This window comes from Lepus europaeus, chromosome 1 (assembly GCF_033115175.1).
Source record: "Lepus europaeus isolate LE1 chromosome 1, mLepTim1.pri, whole genome shotgun sequence".
Taxonomy (NCBI): Eukaryota; Metazoa; Chordata; class Mammalia; order Lagomorpha; family Leporidae; genus Lepus; species Lepus europaeus.
The window spans coordinates 146,815,914-146,838,587 of NC_084827.1; the positions used below are offsets into that span (position 1 = coordinate 146,815,914).

Consider the following 22,674-nt stretch of genomic DNA (forward strand, 5'->3'; position numbering starts at 1 on the left):
CTTTGATATTTTGTTCTGCTCTCTGTAACTTGTTGCTTTAATTCTTGGGTTTCTTGTGATATAAAGATGATTCAGGCATTATATCTGCATTCAAGGTTGAACAAGGTGAGAGGGCCAAGGGCTAAGGGTTCTTCCCCATGATATTTTTGACCAGAACTAGGTCACATAGGTATCCATAGCTTCCAGGAAAGGTAGAAAGTGAATTTTTTTTGAAGATTTATTTATTTATTTGAAAGTCAGAGTTACACAGAAAGAGAAGGAAATGCAGAGTGAGAGAGGTCTTCCATCCGCTGATTCACTCCCCAAATGGTCGTAAAGGCTAGAGTTGTGCTGATCCGAAGCCAGGAGTCAGCTTCTTCCAGGTCTCCCTTGCAGGTGCAAGGGCCCAAGGACTTGGGCCATCTTCTACTGCTTTCCTAGGCCATAGCAGAGAGCTGGATAAGAAGTGGAACAGCTGGGACTCGAACTGGCGCCCATATGGGATGCCAGCACTGCAGGCGGAGCCTTACCCGCTACACCACAGCACTGGCCCCAAAAGTGAATTTTCTGTGGTGGTGAAAAAGAGAAGACTTAATAGGTATAAAACACTAGCAGTTTCTGTCAAAGTTTCCCTGAGTTTTTTACTGTGTTTATCTGTTAAAATGAAAATTGTTTACAGATTTATTAAATTTACATTTGTGGTTGCAAAGATAATATTTGATTCAGGTTTGAGGTTCATTTTTATTTAAATGTTTAATGTTTCAGAGGAATGCTTTGCAAGCAATTTCTCCGGCCACCATGGAAGTTCTTATGCGAGTTTTGGCAGATTGTGATTCCTGGGAGGATGGAGATCCTGAGGAAGTGGGTAGGAAGATAGAATTAACCCTGAAGTGCCTTACAGAAGTGGTGCATATACTTCTCACAAGCAGCTCTGACCAGCGTCAAGTGGAAACTAGTACAATTTTGGAGAATTATTTTAAATTGTTAAATTCAGATCATTCATCTTTACCCAAACAAAGGAGATCTAGACAGTGGGAAAGCCGGTTCATAGCTCTCCAGATCAAAATGCTGAGTAAGTATTCCATGGAGACAGTTTGCTGTGGGTCTAATATTTACTTTCATATTCCCCACTTTTTTTTTTTTTTGTCAGTGAGAGAGAGAGAGACAGAGAGAAAGGTCTTCCTTTTTCCATTGGTTCATCCTCCAATGGCCGCTGCAGCCAGAGCACTACGGCCAGCACACCACACTGATCCGAAGTCAGGAGCCAGGTGCTTCTCCTGGTCTCACATGTGGGTGCAGGACCCAAGGACTTGGGCCATCCTCCTCTGCACTCCCAGGCCACAGCAGAAAGCTGGACTGGAAGAGGGGCAACTGGAACAGAATCCGGCGCCCCGACCGGGACTAGAACCTGGTGTGCCAACCTCCGCAAGGCAGAGGATTAGCCTATTGAGCCGCGGCACCGGCCCATATTCCCCACTTTCATTTCAAGTACATGGCTGTTAATATGGAAAGTATTGATTGATTTAGATATTATGTGACTGTTTAGATTTTGACTTCCAAATAATGAATATAGAATTGATTTGTCTGTAACATCTTTATCTGAAACAATGATAGTCAAGGCCCTATTTCTGTTTTGAAAATATAAACAACTAAACGCATCAGTACTAAAAAGAAGATCAGCCATGACTTCAGAATTTTAGAAGTAAAATTTTAGAAACTGCCATTTATGGTTTTTAACTGATGGCAGAAGGACATATAGCCAGTTTGTATGTCTCTCTGACATCTCTGGCTAAGTCCCTTCAGTCCTTCCTTCCTCTAGCCATCCTCTGTTTTTATTGTTTTTCCTCAAGGCCTCTGTGTATGTGTGTTTTTGTTTCTCTTTCCTTCTCTCTGTGCTGGTTGTTTTGCTTTACTTTGTTCTTATTTACACCTCTCTATATGATTTCTTATTGTATTCCCATGTTAGACATTAAGTACAAATATTATTAACTGATAACATAGTTCCTTACTATAGAAGTAAAATATGTTTGTTACAGCTAAACTAGGAAATTCAGATAAATAGAAGAAAATAAGTTCTTTATAGCCTGCCACTGAGATATAATCTTTACTGGTTTGATGTGTAGTTTCTAGAGGGTAAAAATACTTTTATATGTTTGTGTATATGTGGTGTCCGTTTAAAAATAATAAGGATCAAGAAGTCTTATTGAACATGATCCTCTGCAACATTCATTTGTGTAGGAAAATAACTCATATGATTTTCATTATATTATATAATGCCATATTTTATAGTTATAAGTTTATAAGTAATTTTGAGTCTATATTGAATAGACTTTTAAGAGCTGTGTTATTGCCTGTGCCAGATGTCCTTTATTTTTAGATGAGTATATCCTTTTAGTAGGAAATGTGAGCAAAACATTGTCACAAATGGATCACTTACCTGAGTCTCATTTTCAAAATGGCCATATGTTAATTTGATAGTATATAAGTTAAACTATTTTCCCAGACGTAGGCAGTTATTGTTTATTAATGGTAAGTTGGGCACCACAGTTGGTTAGACTTGAGCCTGATGATAAAACAACTAAATAAATCTCTGGGAAATGTATGTTACTTATATATAAATTTTGAATATTTTAAATAAATTAAATTTTTTTACTTTTCCTATCAAATAGTAATTATAGATTTGGTATTTTACTCTTTATCCATATTAATTCCTAATTAATTTACATTTACTTTGTCAACTGAAAAATTTCAATTAAAAATATATATGAGTGTATGATTTCAAATTTTCACTTTTACATAGGTGATTTTGTGTTTATTTCCTTAGATACCATCACCACCATGTTAGATTGTACAGATAGGCCTGTACTTCAGGCCATTTTTCTTAACAGTAATTGCTTTGAACATCTCATACGACTGCTACAGAACTGCAAGGTATTTTTCTGTTACTGTTATTGTCTATGATTTTAAAAAGCTATTGTTTTGGTTATTTATTATTTCAAATTTGTGCATATAATTATTGTTTTATGGTATTTGTGTTTTCATTCAATCATGTAACCAAATTTTATCTTGAAGCTAATATATCATTTGTAATTATCTAAATATTTTTTAAAAAGATTTATTTATTTATTTGAAAGAGTTACGCAGAGAGAAGGAGAGACAGAGAGAGGGAGAGAAAGAGAGCAAAAGAGAGATCTTCTATCCACTGGTTGACACCCCAGATGGTGCAGTGGCCAGGTATGAACCAGGCTGAAACCATGAGCTCAGGAGCTTCTTCTGGGTCTCCCACATGGGTGCAGAGGTCCAAGGACATGGACCATCCTCTGTTGCTTTCCCAGGAGTGTTAGCAGGTTGCTAAATCGGAAATGGAGCAGCTAGGACATAGACTGGCACCCAAATGGAATGCCGGTGTCGTAGGCGGCAGCTTCCCCTGCTGTGCCACAATGCCAACCCCTTTCTGATGTCTTTAAACCATATACTAATACTAATACAAACAAAATTTTAAGCAGCCACCTTTTTGCTGCTATTCTAGTGTCAAGATTACCCCCTAGCATTTGTTTAGAGATTATAAAAGTTATTGCAGACTTGTAAAAACCTTATTATTCTCATAAGTAGATTTTGAACATTATAAGATTGTGTTTTTCAGTGTAAAAGTATTTTGATAACAAAATATGAGAGCTGGAGAACAGATTGTATAGAAAACTGAATAATACAAATGCTAAGGAGCAAAAGCACAAAGGGAAACCTTGACTGCTTATTTTTACAAGTGAAGTACACCACATTGTGACTTTATTTAAGAAAAATAACACACATAAGGAAAAGAATGCCTTGTAAAGAAATAGAAAAAAGAATTCACACCCTTTGTTAAAAGGTTAGCAATCTCTTGGCGTCCAACTCTTTTTTCTTCTTTTTTTCTGCTACTTAGTATAATAAACATTTTCTCTCCTTTAAAAATAAACAATGACCAAAAGACTATAGATAAGTTTTATTTCCTATACCCTTTTAAAATGTAATCTGCCTCCCATCTGCTTGAAAGGCAGAACAACAGAAAAAGAGAAATCCCGTGTCTGCTGGTGCATTCCCCAAATGCCCACAACTGGTGCTCTGCCAGGCTAAAGCCAGGAAACTGCAACTCCATTTGGGTCTCCCAGATGAGTGGCAGGGCCCAAGCACTTGAACTGTTATCTGCTGCCCCCCATGATACAGTAGATCAGAAGCAGAGACGCTAGGACTTGAACTGGGCACTCTGATATGGGATGCAGGTGTCCCCACTGGCAGCCTAACCTGTTTGCCACAGTATCGACCCCTGCTTTACATTTTATGTGCTATACTTTTAAAAGAGTCATCTGGATGTGTTTGGTGCAGCAGTTATGGCACTGCTGGAGATGCCTGCATCCTGTAATGGAGTGCCTGCTTTGGAATCCTGTCTGCACTCTTGATTTAATTTTCTGCTAATATGCATGTTGGGATGCAGCAGGTGATGGGTCAGGAAATTGGCACCCTGCCAACCATGTGGGAGACCCAGATTGAGTTACAACCTGTGGCTTCAGCCTGGCCTAACCCTGACTGTTATGGTCATTTGGGATATAAACCAGCAGATAGTATACTGGGTTATGTGAATTTTGCTTTGGTAGTAAATATTTAATTATAAAATTTAATAACTGTCCCACTGCCACAGGGAATTATTTGATAAGACATAAAGGGAAAAACAAAGGCAGTGAAAAATACTTGAGGCATTCAAATGCTGACTGTGACACCGCTGGTCAGACTGCTCTTGAGGCATTTGTTCCAAAGTGCTTCATCTCCAAATTGCTTGTGTTTTGCTCCTTGTTTTCTCAAATTGACATAATTTCCTCCATGTAGAAATTTATTTGTGCTCCCAACAGAAGACGCCCTTAAAGTCTATGGAAATGTCAGACAACTAATATGTCTGCCAGGAACTATCACACAATTATTCTCACCTAATTAAGATTGTTTGCTTCCTAATTCTTAGGTATGATATGGTCCCCTGTAGCTCCAAATGTAAGATAGTATGTGTAGGTATCGGCTCTGAAGTATTTTGAGAGGTAGGACAGACTTGGATGGAGTTCCATTCATTTAAAATTTTATCTGGCTTCTGCTTCTGCATTTCCATTGAAACTGTTTAATCAACGTCATTGAAAACTTTGTAGTTTCCCAGTCTAATGGACTTTAGTTTTTATCTTAGCTCACGCTTGTTTGTGACTTTTGATCATTCCCTTCTTAAAACATTGAAGATAGACACACACTTACTCTTTTTTCCTTGCATATTTTTTTTTCTGTGTGTCACTTCCTACTCTTAAGTCTCTTTAGAATATTCCCTTTCTACAAATGCTGACATTACCTGTTTGATCTTAGGTGCTTTTTGTTTTCTTAATTTGCTTATCCTTGGGATATTGTCAACTATGTGCACAGCTTTAGATATCATTTATAGTCCTCCAAAGTTTTGTTTCTAAAGCTTGTCTTTCGGGTCTCAGAAAAATCAAATATATGACATCTAAAATGGACTAGATCATGCCTTCTTCTGTCATCCCCCAGCTGCTGTTTGTGTATTTCCAGTTTCAGTGTGAGGCACCATTACCTTCTCAGTTTCTCAGGGGAGAGACTTGAGAATCAGTCTAGACCTTTCCTTTCCTTTTCCACATTTGCTTGTGTTACCAGCTTCTGACAATTTTACTTTTTAAACACCTCTCAAATGCAGCCTTTCATTCATGTGGCTCCTTTATTTCAGAGTCTTCTTGTCAGATTATTACAGTATTTTCTTAATTGCTCTGTAACTGTTTGGTCTTACTCTCTTCCACACTGAAGCCAAAACCACCTTTTTATTTATTTTATTTATTTATTTTTGACAGGCAGAGTTAAACAGTGAGAGAGAGAGACAGAGAGGAAGGTCTTTCTTCTGTTGGTTCACCCCCCAAATGGCCTCTACGGCCGGCGCACTACGCCTATCTGAAGCCAGGAGCCAGGTGCTTCCTCCTGGTCTCCTATGCAGGTGCAGAGCCCAAGCACTTGGGCCATCCTCCACTGCACTCCCGGGCCACAGCAGAGAGCTGGACTGGAAGAGGAGCAACTGGGACAGAATCCGGCGCCCCAACCGGGACTAGAACCTGGTGTGCCAGCGCTGCAGGCAGAGGATTAGCCAAGTGAGCCACAGCGCCGGCCCAAAACCACCTTTTTAACACACTGATGTCATCATAGCAGTCTGTTGTTTAAAATGTCCTCTGCAGGCTATTAAAACGGTTGCGTGATCTTTAAGTCTCTACCATGATTTGCACCAAGGCTCTAAGAAATTTGGCTCAGAAATCTATGTTCTGAGCCTTTTATTATTACGTAAGCCCTTATTAAACCTTTCATGGTCCTTGAACCAGTCATGCTTATTCTTGCTCATTTGTCTCCTTGATGTGGTTATAGCTACTTGAAGTACTTTCTCTCCTGTTCTTTTTTTTTTTTTTCCTTTCTTTTAAATTTTCCAAAATTTTACTTTAGAGACTTCACATCCACTGGTTCATTCCTCAAATGCCTGCAGCACCTGCAATTGGGTTGGGTGGTGTAACCAGGAGTTGGTTACTCAATATAGATCTCCCACTTGAGTGGCAGGAACCCACCCACTTGAGCCATCATCTGCTGCCTTCCAGTGTCCCCGTTGGTGGGAAGCTGGAGTCAGGAGCTGGAGCCAGGAATCAAACCCAGGCTTTCCCATAGGAAGCATAGGCTTCTTCACTGCAAGGCTAGACAACTCCTCTATTCATCTTCTGCTGCTTCTCCTTTTTTTTTTTTTTTATTAATAGTAATATTCTCTGGTTTGCTAGATTTAGATTCAGATAGATCTATGTTTTTGGTCCCTGTAGTGCCTATTACAAGTCTGTAGAGTGACATTTAGACTTTTTGTGTTTCATATAAATGGTGAACTATTTGAAGATAAATATTCTGACTTGAATCTTTCCTTTCCCATCATTAGGTCTTTGGCACACAGTGGAAGCTAAATAAATAAAATTGGATTTATTAATATTAAAGTTGGAGACTTGGAACAGTAGTATTACAAAGGTTGGGACAGCAGTAGAGATACTAGAAATAAAATGTATTTAGTTTGAAGTTTTGCTTAACTGTTCAACTCTCGGGGCACAAAAGCACCTCTTGGGGCCAGCACTGTGGTATGGTGGGTAAAGCCGTGTGATGCTGGCATCCTGTATGGGTGCTAGATTGAGAACCAGCAGCTCCACTTCCCATCCAGCTCCCTACCAGTTTGCCTAGGAAAGCAGCAGAGGATGGCACAGTGCTTAGGCCCCTGAACCCACGTGGGAGATCCGGAGGAGGCTACTGCCTCTTGGCTTCGGACTGGTCCAACCCCAGTGCTGTGGCCATTTGGGGAGTGAGCCAGCGGATGTAGAATTTCTGTCTGTCTCCTCCTCTCTCTTTGTAACTCTGACTTTCAAATAAGTAAATAAATTTTATTTTTTTAAAAAAAGCACTTGTTTTCTCATTTTCACCATTGTAGTACCTGGCCCTTATTTCAAAAGTATTATTATTATATAAGCTTATTTCAAAAGTATTAGAATAGTAGAATTGTAGGTTAAATGATATAAACTATAAGGGAGATTACTCTCCTTTTATGTAGAAATATGTTAAAGGTTTTAAACTGCCTGGTGTGATATGTATTGGAGCATGATTGATGTGAAAGTTAGGGATCATTGTTAACAAATTTGAGGTCTAAAATTCAAAAGAAGCACAGTTATCTTTGACAGCTGTTAAGGATATGAGGGCAGTGATATAATTATTATGTTTTTCAAAATATTAACTTTTGTTTGCAGCATCAAATGTTTTCAGCATTTTTCCCTAGGATATCGTGGATGTTACAGTAGATTAATTGCTTGTGTTAGATGAATAAATGTACTCACATCTCTGCTTTTTTTCTTTTCTGAAAGTGATTCTTTTTATTTTCAGTATTAACCTTCAAAGGAATAAAATGTAATTGGTAAGAAATATTGTCTGCTGCCACTTTGAAGAAAATGTTCTAAGGTCAAATTTCAGAAAAACCTTTCTTTCTTTCGCAGTGAACATATCCTGAGACAACTACCCATGAAATAATTTAAAACAGCTATATGGGAGATTAGTTTTTTTTCTTTTTTTTTTTTTTAAAGATTTATTTTATTTATTTGAAAGACAGAGTTACAGAGAGAAGTAGATTCAGAGAGAGAGAGGTCTTCTATCCACTGGTTCACTCCTCAGATGGCCGCAACGGCCGGAACTGCGCTGATCCGAAGCCAGGAGCCAGGAGCTTCTTCCGGGTCTTCCACATGAGGACTTGGGTCATCTTCTACTGCTTTCCAGGCCATAGCAGAGAGCTGGATCGGAAGAGGAGCAGCTGGACTAGAACTGGCACCCATATGGGATGTCAGTGCCTCAGGCCAGGGCTTTAACCTGCTGTGCCACAGTGCTGGCCCCAGGAGATTAATTTTCTGATATATGGATTGACATTTTAAAATATTTTTTAGGGGCCAGCTTTGTGGCCATAGTAGGTTAAGCTGCCGCCTGCAACGCTAGCATCACATATGGGCACTAGTATGAGTCCTGGCTGCTCCACTTCTGATCCAGCTCCCTGCTAACTTGTTGAGGGAAGCTGCAGAAGATGGCTCAAGTCCTGGGGCCCCTGAATCCATGTGGGAGACCTGTAGGAAGTTCATGACTTCAGCTTGGCCTAGCACTGACCATTGCAGCCATTTGGGGAGTAAACAAGTGAATGGAAGACCTTGCTCTGTCTCTCCCTCTTTATCTCTAACTCTGCCTTTCAAATACATCAAATAAATCTGTAAAAATAAATAAATAAATAAATACATACTTATTTAAAAATAATTGTTACCACATAATTGGTTTGAATGTTTGTAATTTTACTTCATCTTAGAATTTGTCATGTGAGAAACAGCATTTATTGTTTTTGAAGGTAAAGCTTTTTTTTTTTTTTTTTTTTTTGCTATGAAAATGTTGTCTTTGAGAAAAAAAATTCTGAGTATAGAAAGATGAATTTGCCGGCGCCGTGGCTTAACAGGCTAATACTCCGCCTTGCGGCGCCGGCACACCGGGTTCTAGTCCCCGTTGGGGCGCCGGATTCTATCCCGGTTGCCCCTCTTCCAGGCCAGCTCTCTGCTATGGCCCTGGAAGGCAGTGGAGGATGGGCCAAGTGCTTGGGCCCTGCACCCGCATGGGAGACCAGGAGAAGTACCTGGCTCCTGGCTTCAGATCAGTGCGATGAGCCGGCCGCAGCGGCCATTGGAGGGGGACCAATGGCAAAGGAAGACCTTTCTCTCTGTCTCTCTCTCTCACTATCCACTCTGCCTGTCAAAAAAAAAAAAAAAAAAGAAAAGAAAAAAAAAAGAAACAAAGAAAAAAAAAAGAAAAGAAAAAGAAAGATGAATTAATTAGGCTCCCAAAGTCTCTGCTTATGAAACTCAGATATGATCAATACATCTTTGATATGGACCTTACTTTTTTTTGTTACAGTTATCATGATGATGAGCTGATAATTTATTCTTTCTAGTATGCTGAAGGCTCAAATTTCTTTATCTTTTTTTTTTTTTAAGATTTTTATTTATTTATTTGGGAGGTAGAGTTACGGACAGTGAGAGAAAGAGAGAGACAGAAAGAAAGGACCTCCTTCTGTTTGTTCACTCCTCAGATAGCAACAGCTGGAGCTGTGCCGATCTGAAGCCAGGAGCCTGGAGCCTCCTCCAGGTCTCCCATGTGGGTGCAGGGCCCCAAGGACTTGGGCTATCTTCCACTACTCTCTCATGCCATAGCAGAGAGCTGGATTGGATCTGGAGCAGCCGGGACTCAAACCGGCACCCATATAGGTTGCTAGCACCCCAGGCGGAGGATTAACCTACTGTGCCATGGCGCCAGCCCTAGCCCAGATTTCTTAAAATTTTTATCTGGTCTTTTAAGTTAATTATTTGATACCACTTATTTTGTTTTGAAACAGGAAATCCTGCAGAAGAAACCCAGTAGTCTACCTCATTTCCGGAATTTTTTTGTTAGAATCACTATAAATTCTTCATTATACATTATTGTAATTAAATCTTTTAAACAAGGATAAATTTTCAAATAAGCTTCCCAACTTATACATTATACAAATGAAAGAAAATATCCTAAGGTATTAAGTGATTAATGCAAGGTCAATATTAATAAATGACCTGGGATCTCTTACCTTGGTTTTCTGACTCTTAAGTCCATTATAAGGTATTACTTTCTGATTGTGTTACTAGTTCTCTTATTGTATTACATAACGTCACTTTTTAGTCAGTAGAAAAATAATTTTTTTTATACATTAAATACAGGAGAATTACAGGTTTTAGTGATACATAAACATTTTATGGACATGGTTGTTACCTTTCCTGAAACATAAAAATGTATAAAGTTTTGTGAAAACTTAAGTCTCCAAATGTATGTGTGGTGGTACAGATTTCCATGATTGCTTTCTTTTAACTTTTTATTGTTAGTAATGAATGAATCTTTTTTTTTAAAGATTTATTTTTATTTATTTGAAGGACGGAGTTACAGAGAGAGGAAGAGAAGTCCTTTATTCCGTTGTTTCACTCCCCAAATGACCACAACTGATCCAAAGCCAGGAGCTTCTTCCAGGTCTCCCATGTGGGTGCAGGGGCCCAAGGAGTTGGGCCATCTTCCACTGCTTTACCAGGCCACAGAAGAGAGCTGGCTCAGAGTGGAGCAGCCAGGACACAAACCAGTGCCCATATGGGACGCCAGCACCGCAGGCTGGGGCTTTAACCCGCTGCACCACAGCACCAGCTCCAAATCTTTTATTTTGTACTATACAGTTGTATAGTTTCTAAACAGTTTTGCTGTTTAAACATGTAGGCCCATATTAAACATTGTCAGGCAATTAAACTGAAAATATCATAAAAAATTTATGAATCAGATGGAAAACCTTAAGCTGACTGCTAAAGTTTCCGTGCTTTATTTTTGCATAGATCCAATAGCCAGTCTATGAATGAATTTACTGTTTGTGTAAAGCCTTCTGAACTAGGCAAAATGAGTTTTCTCATACCATTAAGTACTTACAACATGACTCAGTGTAGCATACTTTTTTTTTTAAGATTTATTTATTTATTTGAAAGGCAGAGTTAGAATTGCAGAGGTAGAGGTAGAGGTAGAGAGAGAGAGAGAGAGAGAGAGAGAGAGAGAGAGAGAGAGAGAGACATCATCCATCTGCTAGTTCACTCCCCAATGGCCTCAGCATCCAGAGCTGGGTGAACTGAAGTCAGGATCCAGGTGCTTCTTCTGGATCTCTCACATGTATGCAGGGGCTCAAGGACTTGAGCTGTCTTCTACTGCCTTCTCAGGTGCATTAGTAGGGAACTGGATAAGAAGTGGCAGGGAACTGAATGGGAAGTGGAGCAGCCAGGACTTGAACTATCCCCATATGGGATGCCAGCACTGCAGGCATCGGCTTTACCTGCTATACCACAGCGCCAGCTCCTGAATCATATATTTAACTTTAAACATGTAACTGCTATTTTGCTTTACAGTACTTCGAAGATGTTATTTGAATTAATGTAAAAATCTTCTGAAGCACTCCGAAGATATTTGAATTAATGAGAAGAAAAAAAACCCCACAGTATGTTTTTAGTATCAAGAAAAGGAATTGCAAATCATGCCACGATTTATAGAATTCTGCCAAAATCTTGGTGTTTTTCCGTTTCTTAGGGTAGGTTTCTAGAAATACAGGGACTTATTTAAGGATTAGGAACTTTCAAGATTCTGCATACAGATTACTATATTTCTTTCTAGAAAGACTTTAATCATCTTTAATTTCATCATCTTTGAGCTGTCCTCTTTCCCAGCAACTAGATAATATGGCATATTTGTACTTTTTAGATCTTAGTTGATAATAATGATGCCATTTTCATTTAAGTCCCTGCTAGGTGCCAGATGTTGTGCTAATAAACTAGCATGAGTTATTTAATTTAATATTTACAGTTACAAGATGAACTATTCCCATTTTTGAGAAAACAAGGTTAGAGAAATTAATTAGCTTTCCTTTAACATCTCACTGGTAGTAAATAGCATAATCAAGATTCAAACCCATGTCTGCAAGTCCAAAGCCTGTATAAGGATACTTTAGAAAGTTAGTGGAAATGCAATTAAAAGATGAGTTTGATTTGGTGCAGCAATATTGAAAGTCCATGCATAATCTTTTTCTTTTTAAGACCCCTTACATTGTATACACTACTATCACTCTATTTGTCATGCTTATGTATTTATTTATTTTGAAAGTAAGAGTTGTATAGAGAGAGGGAGAGACAAGGGATGGGGGTCTTCCATCTACTGATTCACTCCCCTAGATGCCTGTAATGGCCTTTGCTAAGTCAGCTTGAAGCTAGGAACCAGTAGCATTTATTTATTTATTTATTCGTTCATTCATTTTTTAAGAAATACAAATCTCATAAATACAACTTTAGGAGCATAGTTATTCTTCTCACCATACCCACCCTCCCACCTGCACTCCCACTCCTCCCTCTCTTACCTCTCCCCTTCCCAGTCCCATTCTCCATTAAGATTAATTTTCAGTTAACATTGTTAATTGAAGACCTGCTCTATACTAAGTAAAGATTTCAACAATTTGCCCACACACACACAGAAACTGTTTTTGAGATCTAGTTTTACAGCTAATTTTCATAATACAACTCATTGAAAACAGAGGTCCTGCATAGGAAGTTGGTGCACAGTGACTCCTGTTGTTAATTTTAACAAGTAACACTCTTAAGTATGATGTCAGTGACCACCTGAGGCCCTGGACATGATCTGCCTAGGCTATGGAAGCCTTTTGAGTCCACAAACTCCATCAATATTTAGACAAGGCCATAAGCAAAGTAGAAGTAGAAGTTCTCCCCTTCCTTTAGAGAAAAATACATCCTTCTTTGGTGGCCACTTCTTTCCACTGAGGTCTCGCAGAGACGCTTTATGGAGAACATTTTTTGCCACAGTGTGTTGGCTTTCCATGCCTGAAATGCTCTCACGGGCTTTTCAGGCAGACTTGGAAGCCTTAAGGGCTGATTCTGAGGTCAGAGTGCTACTTAAAGCAGTTGTCATTCTATGGACTGCTTCCCATGTTGGAACATTCTCTCCTTTTTAATTCTATCTATTATTATTGTCAGCCACTTGATCCTAGTTATATGATCACTTTAACACTTTATCTATATGTTCATTTTAACACTTAATATGATCACTTTAACACTTAAGATGGCATTTTTACCAGCTAGTTTAATGGGATTTGGGGTTCCATGACAAGTTTTAAACTGTACCCTTAGAAGTAAGTCCATAGAAGTGTATGCAGAACTAGACAGTTTTACAGTTAGAAACTTCCTCCTCCCTCTCTTATTCCCATTCTTACTATTTTTTACTGAGATCTATTTTCAGTTGTCTTTATACACATATGATTAACTCTGTGTTAAGGAACCAGCAGCGTTTTCCAGGTCTCCCATGTCAATGGCAGGGACCCAAGCACTTCCACTACTTTTCCCAGGCCATTAGCAGGGAGCTGGAGTGGAAGTGGAACAGCTGAGATTTGAACTGGTGCTCTTATGGGATGCTAGCATCACAGGCAGTGGCTTTACCTGCTACTCCACAATGCCGGGCCCTCTGTTTTATTTTATATTAGATTATTTCACAGTGTAACTGAACTTTTGGTTTCTCATTTCGTAAATATTAAACCTCCTTAAGAACTTCTTAAGTGCTGTTAATAAGCTTCTCTATCCATCTTTCTCTCCCTTTTACTCTCATGTGAATTGTCTTTCTCACTCTCTCGCTCTCTCTTTTTTTTTTTTTTTTTAATTGTTTTTCCCCTTACACAAAGTGTGGCCAAGATTAAGGCCTTTTGGGATGCTTATTGATTCTTTTATTTCATGCAGAAGCAGGTAATCCCCAGAAAACAAATACTTCATGACTTTGGAGACTACTAATGTTTTAATGAAATGTGCTTGCTGAGCACTGGCATTCCTTGTAGCATACTTGAGACTCTGAGAAGTATTTTTGGAAAGAAAATCTTTTTAAAGTTGGTTTAATGCCATTTCACTAACTTACTTGACTAAACCCATACTGTGCATTATTTGATATAGTATCTTTAGTCTATTTCAGTAGAAGCTTTATGTCTTTTCTGTGAGGCCTCTCTGCTAATTCTGTAATAATTTAGGAATATTAACTAATTCTAATTGATTACATAGTATATAAAACTAATATTATTTTATAATCCCAAAGCAACTAATCTTCAGTTTCTGAAAGTGGTATACTTCTCAAGTGGCTTTTAAAATTTATTCTCAAGAGGCATGGAAATCCATCTAAGCTTCGTTCCTGCTTATAGGTAAAAATTTAATGTTCTGTCTCTCTTATTCTTGTCTCTGTTTTTAACAGCTATTTTTAAATGCTAGCAATAAGGTGGCAGACAAGAACCAGAAAGACCTTGCCAACAAATTACTGACAGAAATGAATGAGGACCAGGTATCTACAAAGCCTGCATCTTGTTTCAGCTGAAGTTCAAATCAGTCAATGAGAGCACCTATTCCTGTACTTTTCATCTTCTCTTAAAATATACAAATGTTATTTAGTTGTGATATTCATTATTGTTTGAAATAATTCAAAAATTAAAAATTCCTTTATCTAAAGGACAAGTATCTTTATGGTTGATAGAAGCGATCAGTAGGATTCCATCTGTGTGTGTGTGTGTGCTCTTTTTGGTTTAAGGAGATATGAAGTACAGGAATGGTATGCCAATATCAAAGCTGTTCACCTGGTGGTGACTCCATATTTTGGGAGCTTCCTTCTCTAAGCACTGTGGTGTATTGGGATCTTAGGGCTTTGTGAAAATGTGTGGTTGTTGTTAACATCTTGATTCTTTGCTTCTTATTGACAATAATGATTATAATTCAATGGACAACTGGAATCCTGGAGGAAGGGAAGAATATGATGAATTCCTCAAGGGTTAATTTAGGATATAAAATTTGATAGTTTTATGTTATAAAAGTTCAACTCCAGATGGATATAATAAGCCAAAATATGTCATTTATGCTCTCACAATACATTAGGTAATTTTGTTGTAGAAAAATTGCTACATATAAAATTGCTTTATTTTTTTTCTTAAAATGTTTGTGAGAATTCTCACATGATCTCTTTTGTTAACATTATCTTAATGTCTGAATTTGAAAATAAGAGTTGTATAAAAAGAGACATTATAATTATTATTTTCTATTCTGGATGTCAAGTATCAAGTTACAGAGTACTGTGTTATTTCAGATTTCTTCAAAAGTGTTAGTCCTTCTGACGGACTACTTATATAGATTAATAGAACAATTTTAATAGTCTCTTCGAAGCTTATGTTACAATTCAACATTGTAGGTGAAATGAGGTTTTCTTTTTTCTTGCTCTCCCTGGGTAAAGTGTAGCACAGATCTTATTTGTGTGGAATTCTGCTGTATGCAGAATGTTTACACTATTTTATTATTTATTACCTATATTATGTGATATGTTAATTCTATGTAATTTTTTTTTAAAAGATTTATTTATTTGAGAGGCAGGGAGAGAGGTTTCAATCCCTAAATGGCTACAGTGGCTGGAATTGAGCCAGTCTGAAGCCAGGAGCCGGGAACTTCTTCCATATCTCCCATATGGGTGCAGGGACCCAAGTACTTGGGCCATCTTCCCACCGTTTCCTAGGCCATTAGCAGGGAACTGGATTGGAAGTGGAACAGTACAGGTGGAGGCTTAGCCTACTAAGTCATTGTTCCGGCCTCATAACTTTGTTTTACAACATCAACAAAAACCAAAATTCTAGAGTAAATGATTTTCCTAAAAGTGGAGAGCTAAGCTCAGCACTACTAGGATCTAAGCAGTTCTCTTTGTACTCAATTCTTTTGCTGGAATGACTTGCTTCAGATCATAGTATATATGAGAATTCTTGAAAGGAAATTTTTAGAACTGTTTGTTTTTACAACATTCTAGTCCTTGTTCTATTTCATGGTGACTGACCCTAGTATGGGTATAATAGTCATGTTCATTTTTTTAATACTGTTGCTGTTAGTTTTTTATTTTTTTTTTCTATGAATGCACTGCCCTGAAATTTAACACATTGGACAATATTAGACAAAATAGAGCTAATTTTTATTTTCTGTAACAGCTTTTGGCATTAAAGGTTGCCTTCTCCAGAAGATGACAGTGTTCATAGATATGTATTTCATTTTCTGTATCTGCCTCAAATTTTTCATTTTATAGGAAAATAGGTATACCTTATCATTTCTAAATATTAAGATTAATTAGAGTCTATACCTAGCACTTCACTTTTAACCTAAGGTTTGGAAACTTCAGTGCACAAGATTATTTTAGCTATCTTTTATACATGCTAATGGATTGAAACTTTAAAAGTTCAAGTATATTTTTAAAAATAAATTAAAATAGAATTTCCAATTACAGACTTCCCTCCCTTCCTCTAGAGATTGTCCATTGTTTTCAAAAAGCATGTATTAAGCTTGATGTTTTCTCCTCAAAACATTTCAATGTAATGAGTGAATGTGCCCTTACCGTGACTTATTTTCTGTTAAGTAGGTAACTTCTTTTGCAGGTTTTAGTGTTTCAGAAATACATTTCATTGAAAGACGACTATAGTGCATGTTAAATACTTACTTTTTCAGGTTTTCAGAGAAAAGGTTTCCTAACTGAACAAAATCTTGAACACATTTGTTGATATCTTGTGTTTTGTTTTCTTCTGGTAGGTGTTTCAGGGACAGTTGGATTGTTTGGCCGTCTCAACCATTCAGGCTTTGACAGCAGTGATGAACAAGTCTCCAGCTGCTAAGGTGAAACATAGCCGCAAGCTTTAAAAGGTGTCAGATGTACCAGTTTTCACTATAAAGGTCCCGTAGTGCCATATACACAGTCTGTTACACAAATGATTTCATTCCTGATTAAATAGCTTACAAAATATATTAGTATAAGCGTTATTTTGTTGATAATTTTAAAGACCTGGATGGCACTACCTTAGGATTTTAAAAAGACCATTTATGACCAAGCCACAAACTAGTAGAGATTTATAATGTTGCTCAAATAATGGGAAGATAGCTCTGGTATTGAGATAGGAAAATGCTCAGTTTAAGTGTACTCTATGGCTAGTTAGTTGAAGGGACTTTTATATCATAATTTTCCTTTATTAATGATATGATCATTCTTCACCTGTTTTATCAGTTCATGACTCACTATAATATCAATATTTCTTATGTGTGAACAGCCAGATCAGTTCAATGCTTGTTTTTCAAGGTTGAATGATCTTGAAAATTCTGATTCACTGTTTTTATAGTCACTTATCCTCAAAGTTTTCTGTCTCTCCTCACTCACTACCACTTAGTGTCCTGTCCAGTTAACACTGGTAGTTAGCGCATGAGTAATTACAAATTTAGTGGAGGCATGCACGTAAAATGATAGGCATAATGCCAGGCATGTGGTATCTGCTCAGTAAATGTTAACTGTTATTATTATTACCTTACATTCTTATCTGCCACCTCTAATACAAGAATCTTCAAAAAGTTTATGAAAAATGTCTTAGAAAAAAACTATGTGTGGATTTTGAAGTTTTTTGCAGAAAAATAAATTCATCTTTTAATTTCTTTTTTTTTTTTTTTTTTTTTTTTTTTGACAGGCAGAGTGGACAGTGAGAGAGAGAGATAGAGAGAAAGGTCTTCCTTTTGCCGTTGGTTCACCCTCCAATGGCCGCCGCGGTAGCGCGCTGCGGCCGGCGCACCACGCTGTTCCGATGGCAGGAGCCAGATGCTTATCCTGGTCTCCCATGGGGTGCAGGGCCCAAGCACTTGGGCCATCCTCCACTGCACTCCCTGGCCACAGCAGAGAGCTGGCCTGGAAGAGGGGCAACCGGGACAGGATCGGTGCCCCGACCGGGACTAGAACCCGGTGTGCCGGCGCCGCAAGGCGGAGGATTAGCCTAGTGAGCCGCGGCGCCGGCATTAATTTCATTTTTTCATGAACTTTTTAAGTATTCTCTGATACTTCACGCCTCACCTTTCCGGTACCGAAAGTACAGTGATGAATTCTGTTCCCGGAGCCATTCCTTCAGTTGTATGCCTTAGTTTTCACTGGTTTTTGTAGAAGACTTAACTTTTGTCTTAGACATGTTGCTGTAACTACTGGTTAGGTTCCTATGGAACAGGATTCCTTAGCTTTGACAGTTTGATTTGTGACTTTAATCTCAAGTTAATATAGTTTCTGTAAGGAAGAAGTCATTTTAGTTTTGCATAATTGGTTTATGGGACAGCAGATTGCTTGTATTGTATACTGAAAATCAAACTAAAAAGTCTCTTTAGAAGATACATTTTTTTTGGACTATGAAATACCTTGCTTGGTTTAAATGTCAAACTATGTAACAGTACCTTAATTTTATTTTACGTAGTAATATCTTTTGAAAAAAGGTTTTCCTTCCTATCTTTGATCCATGTTCAACTAGTTCTCTTCAGAGACAGTCGATCTTATTGGCTTTAAGTCTTTTGATTGTCTACGTTTCTGTCTAAATTAATAGACCAGTTTATTAAGTTCCAGGTTTTTTATTTGAAAGGCAGAGTTAGAGTAAAAGAGAGAGAGAGAGAGAGAGAGAGAAAGAGATATCTTCTATCCACTGGTTCACTCCCCAGATAGCTGCAACAGCCAGGGCTGGGCCAGGCCAAAGCCAGGAGCCAGGAGCTTCATCCAGGTCCCCAATCCAAGTGGGTGGTGGGGTCCCAAGTACTTGGACCAGTCTCTACTGCTTTTCCCAGGCCATTAGCAAGGATAGGAAGTAAAACAGCTGGAACTCAAACAGCATCCATATGGAATGCTGGCATTGCAGGTGGTGTCTTAACCTGCTATGCCACAATGCCAGCCCCAGTTGTCTTTATATTTTACTTCATGGTTTTGAATGCTTATTGCTTCAGAAATAAATGTGACTTAATGAACTTGGTGCTCCAAATAATTTAGACTACTTAGATACAAAGAGCAGAGAGAAAACATTTTGTAATCACTTTTTTTGCTAGTCAGTACTCAGAACTGTCAGGATTCTTTAGTCCTTCGAGCCTGCTGTCTGTTTCTTCTTATTCCCAAAGTATCCTTGTATTTTCTCTATTTTTATTTTGACTTCACCTAATACTCTACTAATAATAAATGAAGAGAAGAAACTAATGGAAGTGCTATATGCCCTAATCTGCAAATAGTATATTTCTGTAACACATGATTATTCCTATTTTCATTTATTTTATATTTTAGTAGATTATGATAACTTTTTATTCCATATATGTATATAATAGAATCTGTTTTAAGATTAAGATGTGATCTAAAAAGTGTTTAATTCATAATCTTTTTGAAATATTAAGTTAATTAGCTTAAATGGATACTATTCAATATATTTAATATTCCATCAAATTCATTTTTTGAAAATGTGCTTTAATATATTGTTTCCCACTCTACTAGGAAGTATTTAAAGAAAGAATTGGTTATACACATATGTTTGAAGTATTAAAATCTATGGGTCAGCCAGCATTGGAACTACTTAAAGAACTAATGAATATGGTGAGTTTCTATGCTTTATTAAAAGAAATTCCACATCTCAAATTTCATAAATGGGAACTAACCTTTTATCTTCTATGTTGCTTTTCAGGCCGTAGAGGGTGACCACACTTCTGTTGGTATTTTGGGCATAAGTAATGTCCATCCTCTTTTGCTTCTCATCCAGTGGCTTCCAGAACTAGAATCACATGATTTGCAAATCTTCATCTCTGATTGGCTGAAAAGAATTTGTTGTATTAATAGACAGAGTCGAACTACTTGTGTCAATGCAAACATGGGAATTAGAATCATCGAAACTCTTGATTCTCATTCTTCCCTCCATCAAACTTGTGCTGAGAACTTGATTGCAATCCTTGGTTCCTTGGGGAGTCAGTCAGTGAGCTCAGAAGAAATCCGTCGACTGTTGAGATTGCTGAGAGTGGATGAAGCTGAGCATATTCACCCTTATACCATTCCTGTCACTCGAGCAATCCTGACAATGGCCCGGAAACTAAGTCTAGAGAGTGCACTGCAGTACTTTAATCTGTCACATAGTATGGCAGGAATTTCTGTGCCTTCCATACAGAAATGGCCCGGGTCTGCCTTTTCTTTTAGTGCATGGTTTTGCTTAGATCAAGACCAGTTGACTGTTGGCGCTGCTAACAAAGGAGGAAAGAGAAAACAGTTGTACAGGTACTGGTACAAGTTGTAGAATACAAATGAATACTGTTACAACAATATGTGCTGTGATTTTAAAACTGAAAAAAGCGTTTGCAAGGATCTAGTTTTTAAAAAATTTATCTGAAACTTCTTCATCCTTAGGATGCACACTTTAATTGAAAGTACTTTTTTGTTTTCATAATGACAGTTGCATATTTCAGATATTTTTCTGGTCAAGTTCTGAGACTAGTTTGGAAATAGTTTCTGCTGAAAAGTAGTGTAAACATAGAGAAAAAAAGAATAATAAACTTGAATCTTGATCTCTCAGTTCCCCTGAAGGTGCTGTATATTTATATGAAGAATCAGAAAGTCTTCATGTGTGTGCCCATCCAGACTTACGTAGCTAATAATTGTTAATATGACTTTTTATTTTAAGATCTTTAATTATACTTTTTGAATTTTATTTGGGAGAATTTTGAAAATTTCTAGTATTGCTATAGTTTGCTAATGGAATTCCTCTTATAATGCTGCCTTTTATAATTTTTTGAACTCTTATACCCAAAAAATTTTTAAAATGACTTTGAAACAATGTTAGAATGATGTGTGAAAGTAAAATTTAAGTCACAGTTTTTTTTTTTTAATATTTATTTGTTTGAAAGGCAAGTGACAGAGAGACAAAGAGACAGATCTTGCATCCCCTGTGTCACTCCCAAAATTGTGACCACAGCCATGTTTGGGCTAGGCTGAAGCCAAAAGCCAGGAACTCCATCCCGGTCTCCCATGTGGGTGGTAGAGGCCAAAGTATTTGTGCCGTCTTCCATTGCCTTCCAAGGTGCATTAGCAGGAAGCTAGATTGGAAGCAAAGAAAATAGAACCATTGCTCCATTATGGGCTGCCCACATTGCAAGCGGTGTCTTAACCTGCTTAGCCATGATGCTGATCCCCACATAATTTTTTTTTTTTTGACAGGCAGAGTGGACAGTGAGAGAGAGAGAGACAGGGAGAAAGGTCTTCCTTTACCGTTGGTTCACCCTCCAATGGCCGCTGCGGCCGGTGCGCTGCAGCCGGCGCACTGCGCTGATCCGAAGCCAGGAGCCAGGTGCTTATCCTGGTCTCCCATGGGGTGCAGGGCCCAAGGACTTGGGCCATCCTCCTCTGTACTCCTGGGCCACAGCAGAGAGCTAGACTGGAAGAGGGGCAACTGGGACAGAATCCGGCGCCCCAACCGGGACTAGAACCTGGTGTGCCGGCGCCACAAGGCGGACGATTAGCCTGTTGAGCCGCGGTGCCGGCCCACATAATTGTTTTTAAAGATATTCCTGGTAGCCTTAAGGTTCTGGTGCTTTCAGTGATGATGAAACTGAACAACTGAATTCAAAAGTTCTGATAATAGATATTTTTGTTAGCTTTTTTACAGGAAGTGGAATGGGTTTTGAAGCTTTTATTACCCATTCAGGTATGTTGGTTGTGGCAGTGTGCACAAAAAGAGAATATGCAACAGTGATGCTTCCTGATCACAGTTTCTGCGATTCCCTCTGGGTAAGGCGTTAGGTCATCACAGTGAACTTCTTGATTCTCTCCTTTAAAAATCACACAGTTAACATACGAATTCTTTGAGAGACCATTAATTTTCACTTTAGAAGTTCTGTTCATATTAAAGCTTATCTATAAAGAGTTTACTTTTGTTTACTCTTTTGTTAAATTCAGCAGTGATCATTTTTCTGCTAAAAATTAAAATGAAGTGTTATAATGTCTTTATGATTTTCTAGAAGCAACTATGGTTTTGAATTTGAGTTTAAAACAAGATGATAGGTTGTCAAATGCATATCTATTGCTTTTCTATAAATATACAATGCTTCTTATTAGGAAAATTGATTCTAAAAAATACTTAGTGGTTGAAAGTGCAAAAAAGATGCTGTTATAATTTGTATAAATTTTCTAGCATAGGCCTAAGTGGCTTTGGAGTACCATAGAAAAAACTGATGTTCATTTTGAGAACATCATCTTAATCAGCATTTAGCTATGCTCAACCTTAATATTTACAGTGCATATACACAATTACAGAGTAGTACTCTGAAAAATTTTGTTATTCCAAAGACTTATGTAATTTTAGCCTTTTAAATATATGTTTTACTTCATCAGCACAACATAACCATTGTTCACATGCCTGGAAAAAGGCCCTTTGGTCAGAGCCTAGTGTATATCTACGACAATGGACAACAGAAGGTATCTGCCCCTCTGAGATTTCCTGCCATGAATGAAGTAAGTGTAGCCTACTCTTTACAGGCTCATTGAGTGAGAACTCTTGAAAATTTCAGTTAGTGTAGAAGGCTCTGCTTATTCTGAATATGTGCCTCACAGTTTCAAACTGTTTTCTATATACCAAGACAACAGTAAGTTAATATTCTTTTCATTAAATGATCTCAAAGAATGTGTAAA

At 37.9% G+C, this 22,674-nt stretch overlaps 1 protein-coding gene across 2 annotated transcripts in view; it reads left to right on the plus strand.

Moving 5' to 3' along the window:
- NBEAL1 (neurobeachin like 1) overlaps nt 1-22,674 on the plus strand; it is a 203,934-nt gene that overhangs the window by 71,682 nt on the left and 109,578 nt on the right. The window contains exons 9-16 of one of the 2 annotated variants that reach the window (XM_062190098.1): nt 745-1,051; nt 2,804-2,910; nt 14,416-14,502; nt 16,767-16,850; nt 19,501-19,599; nt 19,688-20,268; nt 21,642-21,774; nt 22,378-22,497. In XM_062190098.1, coding sequence (XP_062046082.1) covers nt 745-1,051; nt 2,804-2,910; nt 14,416-14,502; nt 16,767-16,850; nt 19,501-19,599; nt 19,688-20,268; nt 21,642-21,774; nt 22,378-22,497 — 1,518 coding nt within the window. The remainder of the gene's footprint in view (nt 1-744; nt 1,052-2,803; nt 2,911-14,415; nt 14,503-16,766; nt 16,851-19,500; nt 19,600-19,687; nt 20,269-21,641; nt 21,775-22,377; nt 22,498-22,674) is intronic. The other variant, XM_062190096.1, reaches the window with a different exon arrangement.